The sequence below is a fragment of the Mauremys reevesii genome, linkage group 1, assembly GCF_016161935.1.
Source record: "Mauremys reevesii isolate NIE-2019 linkage group 1, ASM1616193v1, whole genome shotgun sequence".
NCBI lineage: Eukaryota > Metazoa > Chordata > Testudines > Geoemydidae > Mauremys > Mauremys reevesii.
Window position 1 is genome coordinate 1,491,236 of NC_052623.1, and position 5,879 is coordinate 1,497,114.

The 5,879-nt window shown below is 46.8% G+C and overlaps 1 protein-coding gene across 1 annotated transcript; it reads left to right on the top strand.

The window, feature by feature from the left end:
* Positions 1–1,473: 1,473 nt before the first annotated feature.
* On the top strand, positions 1,474–5,137 carry LOC120372084 (olfactory receptor 51E1-like; the record flags this gene model as incomplete). Its single annotated transcript, XM_039488818.1, has 2 exons — positions 1,474–2,346; positions 5,036–5,137. Coding segments are annotated over 2 exons (975 nt in total), but the record flags the coding sequence as incomplete, so codon positions are not given.
* Between the last annotated feature and the right edge of the window lie 742 nt (positions 5,138–5,879).

Here is a 5,879-nt window from a genome sequence, read left to right on the forward strand (position 1 = left end):
CTCTCAGAAAAGGATGAAATCAGGTTTATTTGACAAGACCTGTTTTGCATAAACCCTGTTGGTGACTGGCATTTCTTACATTTCTTGACTTTTTTAAACTAATCCCATACCAGCTTTTCCATTTTTTCTTAACCTCGTCAATTTTTTAATAAAAAAATCCTTTTATATTTTAATATTTTACATTTAACACAGGAATTGACAGAAATCCTTTTGAAGATTTCTCTTGTTCTTAATATATTTAATAAATTCCTTTTTGTGATTCACAGCCCTGCAAACATGGAGTTTTCCCTTATGTCTTAATGTTCCTTATCAATTTTCTTAACTTCTGATTTCTATTGCTGGCCAGATATTTCCCCTTTTTCCTCTTTTTTACATATTTCTTCCCTCCCTCTAATTGTCGCCTTCACCTTACCACTAAACTGAGTTTTTACCCAACGTTGTTCACTATGTTGACTCTGGAATTGTGAGTTTTCTGATATCTAATAAAACGTTATCAAAGAATTACCAATATTCATTCATATTTTTTGTCTAAATTTTTCTTCCCAATCAGTTTTGCTAACAATTTTCCTCATCTTTAGGGAATTAGTCCTCTTGGAGCACTAAGTGTCTATCGATAGTACTGGTTGGGAACTGTCCATTTGACTGTAAATCAGTTTCATTTTTTTTTATTTTCCTCTCCTATATCATATGTCCTCATCTTTGTCCCTTGTATAAACTAAAGAGTCCCAGACTTTTCTATCCTTAATAGAGACTGGGTGACCAAACTGAGCACATTCCTGAACAAGTTAAGCTCCATCCCATATCTTAATGATCTGAACATTGTTTTGTTTTGTCCACTGCTGCGAATGAGCAGGTGTTTCTCCTGAGCTGCTATCAATGGCGTCCAGGTCTTTCCCCTGAGGTATGTTCTAGTTGGGATGTTTCTCCCAGCACATGTCATCCCAAAAGTTTTTTTTTTTCCCCTCTCTGATTTCGAGCAACTAGATGAATGGGGAACTCCCTACAGCATGGACTCCCTAGCCTGGTTCTCATTGCTTTAAGGAACAATGATGGATAACCAGTATCCACACTTGTGTTTCCTGCTGGTGCCTCTTAAGGTTCCCCCACCACAAAGTGTAGGAATTCTTAGTGCACGGAGCACAATATAAATATGGAATTGGATTTTGTAGGGTCATTGCTCATAGTTATTCTCTCTGAATAATGTATATGTAATTTTTCAGTGTGTGAAGAGAGATCAATCTGCTTCTCCCATGAGAACAGCCTCCACTACTGCATGCAGTGTCTCATATTAACGTTGTCTCTCCATGCAGGCATTTCTACTGCGACTATCACCCCAGATCCTGGGAACACACAGGAAGTCAGAGGAGCATATGGTAAATGCAGAAGACACCCTTATGCCTCAGAGTTGGATACTTTCTCCCCTACACCATGTCAGATTCTAACACAACCGACTTCACCAACCCCTCCACCTTCATCCTGCTGGGCATTCCTGGCCTGGAGGCTGCCCATATCTGGATCTCCATCCCCTTCTGTGCTATGTACGCCATAGCCGTGTTGGGGAACTTCACCATCCTGTTCATCGTGAAGAGGGAGCCGAGCCTCCATGAGCCCATGTTCTATTTCCTTTGCATGCTGGCTGTCACTGACCTGGTCATGTCCACATCCACTGTACCCAAAATGCTGAGCATCTTTTGGTTCAATTCCAGGGAGATCAGTTTCAGTGCCTGCCTCACCCAGATGTACTTTGTTCACTCCCTCACAGGGATGGAGTCTGGAATCCTCGTGGCCATGGCTCTGGATCGCTACGTGGCCATCTGCCATCCCCTGAGACATTCCACCATCCTGACAAACTCTGTTGTGGCCAAGATAGGCCTGGCCGTGGTGCTGCGCAGTGGTTTATTCGTATTGCCCTTTCCTGTCCTAATAAGGCAGTGGCCATATTGCAGAACCAACATCATCCCCCACTTCTATTGTCGGCATATGGCTGTGGTGAGAGTGGCCTGCGCTGACATCCTCGTCCATAGTTACTATGGCCTGTTTGGTCTTCTCGCTATGATTGGAATGGATGTGTCTTTTATCGCCATGTCCTATACTCAGATCCTCCGGGCAATCTTCCGCCTCCCCACAAAGGATGCCCGGGTCAAAACTTTTGGGACCTGCATCTCTCATCTTTGTGCCATCTCAGCTTTGTACATCCCAGATTTATTATCCTCTCTCATGCTGCGGTTTGGTCACAATGTACCACTGTATGTCCCCATTATCAGTATCGGTGTGTACCACCTTGTCCCCCCTGTTCTGCACCCCATCATTTATGGGGTGAGGACCAAACAGATCCGGGGCAAGCTGGTCCAGCTCTTTACTCATAAAAAATCTAAATGTTTCCTCCTTGTGCTCTGGCTCTCAGATTGAGCTCTGTGCAGAGCTGGCTGGTGCATGGTGCTGGGGCCTCTTCCCTGAATCACTTCCTGGACAGACAGAGAGACATTAAACCCTTCCCTGTCCTGACTGTGCTGTGTCAATGTGATGAACTGGGGAGTCAGTCTGTGTACACTACACTGGGTGGCCACCTTTCTAATTGCTGGTAGAGGGTTCCCTGAAATTGGAATCTTGCCCCATCTATTCTGCTAAGCTTCGACCCTGCTGTATGTCTTCTCCACAAGGCCCTGCCCCTGTCGCTTGTTCCTGTCTTCCTGTCCCTTGTCAGCTATGACCCAGTCATCTCTAAAACCAATGTGATGTCACATCTTATGGCAAGTCACGTAAGGGGCACTGGTTAATGTTGATTCATAATTTGTTACCAACTCTGTGGAGAGAGAGACCCCGTCAGGACTCCTGGGATCTATCTGAGCTCTGGGAGGGGAGTGGGGTATAGTGTTTTACTGCAGGAGGCAGATACATCTTGGTCTAAATGAGGAGATCAGAATGGCCATTGTCAAGGTGTTACCCCCACTCTGAACTTTAGGGTACAGATGTGGGGACCTGCATGAGATAACCCCTAAGCTTATTTACCAGCAAGCTGCCACCACCAAATGTGTACCAAATCTTAGGGGAGAGCCACTTGGAACTCTGCCTTCCCCCAAATTATTTCCTCAGTTTTATCCCCCTTTTCCTGGCAGGATTGAGACGGATTCACCTCCCACCAATTCCTGGTGATCCCAGATCCAAAAAACCCTTGGATCTTAAAACAAGGAAAAATCAATCAGGTTCTTAACAGAGAACTTTTAATTAGAGAAAAAGGGTGAAAGGAATACCTCTGTGAGATTAGCATGCAAACTACTGTCACAGACAACAGATTCAACCTACAGAGGATGTCCTTCCCGCCAAAAACCTTAGTTACACAAAGACACCCAATTTGATTCTCCGTCCTATGCAAAATGAAGTCACAAAAGGAAATAACCATAATCTAATACATTCATTTTCTAAACACTTACTATTTCTGAGAAATGTTAGATGGCTGATTCCTGGATCCTTTACTCTGGCACAAACTTTTCTGAACAGATAAAAATCTGATTTCCCTCCTCCCTCTTTGAAAACAGCTTGTCTCCCCATTGGCTCCTCTGGTCAGGTGTCAGCTAGGCTAGGTGACATCCATACTGGGTAAAACCAATGATCCATGTAGCCCAGTAGCCTGTGTTCTGAGAGTGCCCAGTGTCAGATGCTTCAGAGGGAATGAACAGAACATGCCAATCCTCATCTGATTCACATGGAGAAGCTCGGCCGAAGGCCGCCTCAGCTTCATCTGGCAGGAGTTCAAGCCTCCAACCCCAGTAGGAGCTGCCAGGGGAGGAGAAAAACCCAGGCTGCATGGCTGCCGCAGCAGAAGAAGCCCTCAGTTCAGGCTGCCCCCAGCCCTAGCCACAGCCACAGAGCAGAGGCAGGAGCTGTGGGGGGAAGGGAGAATGAAACCCTACTCATTTTTGTCCTCTCCATCTTCTATGCTGCTGCCATCCAGGAGTTGTCTCATTTCCCCTGTCTTTGGGCAAACCTCAGCGGGGGTCTTTTTTGTCTCCCCTCCCTGACCCTTTAGGAGCTGCTCTCTTCCCTGCAGCTCCCTTTCCCTTTCTGGAGATAGAGATGGGTTGTGCGGCACCTCCGGTACAGACACCAAACTGGTGGTTTGCTCTCTCTTTCATAGATTCATAGATTCATAGACTCTAGGGCTGGAAGAGACCTCGAGAGGTCATCGAATCCAGTCCCCTGCCCGCATGGCAGGACCAAATATTGTCTAGACCATCCCTGACCAACCTAATCTTAAATATCTCCAGAGATGGAGATTCCACAACCTCCCTAGGCAATTTATTTCAGTGTTTAACCACCCTGAGAGTTAGGAACTTTTTCCTAATGTCCAACCTAACCCTCCCTTGCTGCACTTTAAGCCCATTGCTTCTTGTTCTATCCTTAGAGGTTAAGGTGAACCAGTTTTCTCCCTCCTCCTGATGACACCCTTTTAGATACCTGAAAACTGCTATCTTTGCCCATCTCCATGGGTCACAGGGTCATAACAGGTCCTTGACACCATCCCCCACTGTGCTGCTGGATGGGCCTCATTGATTTCTGGTGGACACCTGTGATTTCATGGGTAAGGTGAAACCCCCTCTCCAGCATTGGGGAGACTTCAGTCTCGTCTTCTGGGCCACAAGAGCTGTTTTGGAGGAGTGGAAGGGAACCAGGAGGCAGGACATCCTGGTCTACCAGTGGGCCCACAACGTCTGGGAAAAACCTTTCAGGTTAGTCAGCGATTGTTGCAAGGCTGGCTGGAGATCCTCCTGCCCATGAGGATCCTCCTCAGCTCCTTAAGGTGAAGCCAATCATCTTTTCAACACTGAACACCAATGGCTCTGGGGTGGTTCTCCACAGTCACCAGGTGCTGTCCTTTCTTTGTGATGTAGGGTACTCTGTGGTTTGCCTGATGGAAATCAACATGGATCCAGCTGCCGAGACTAGTTGGAGGCTGGAGTGGGGGGACGGGTTATATTTTAGACGCCTCAGTGCTCATTTGGCTGGGGTGGCCACCCTGTTTTCCCCTTACTTACAGCTTGAGATGCTGGGAGTTGCCAAGGCCATCCCAGGTCACCTGCTGCACCTACAGGCCTGTGTGGATGGGCTGACATTGAATCTATGCAATGTCTTCCCCTGAATGCAGACCCAGAGTGGGTGTGTTTCTATCAATAGGCATCTGCCTTCCTCGGCACTTTGGATCCTTACTAGTGCCTGGGCCTGCAGTGAAAATTTTAATGCAGCCAGGCCGCCACAGGCATCCTCAGAGAGATCATCAATCATCACTGCCTGGTGGATGTCTGACACGATCAACACATGGATAACAATTCCACCCTTCCCTATGTAGTGTGTGCCCTTGTTGCTGAGAAGGCTAACGGCATTTTGGGCTGTATAAGTAGGGGCATTGCCAGCAGATCGAGGGACGTGATAATTCGCCTCTATTCGAATTTGGTGAGGCCACATATGCAGTACTGTGTCCAGTTTTGGGCCCCACACTACAAGAAGGATGTGGAAAAATTGGAAAGAGTCCAGCAGAGGGCAGCAAAACTGATTAGGGGGCTGGAGCACATGACGTATGAGGAGAGGCTGAGGGAACTGGATTATTTAGTCTTCAGAAAAAAAGACTGAGGGGGGATTTGATAGCTTTCAACTACATGAAAGGGGGTTCCAAAAAGGATGCATCTAGATTGTTGTCAGTGGTAGCAGATGACAGAACAAGGAGCAATGGTCTCAAATTGCAGTGGGGGAGGTTTAGGTTGGATATTAGGAAATACTATTTCACTAGGAGGGTGGTGAAGCACTGGAATGGGTTCCCTAGGGAGGTGGTGGAATCTCCTTCCTTGGAGGTTTTTAAGGTCAAGCTTGACAAAGTTCTGGCTGGG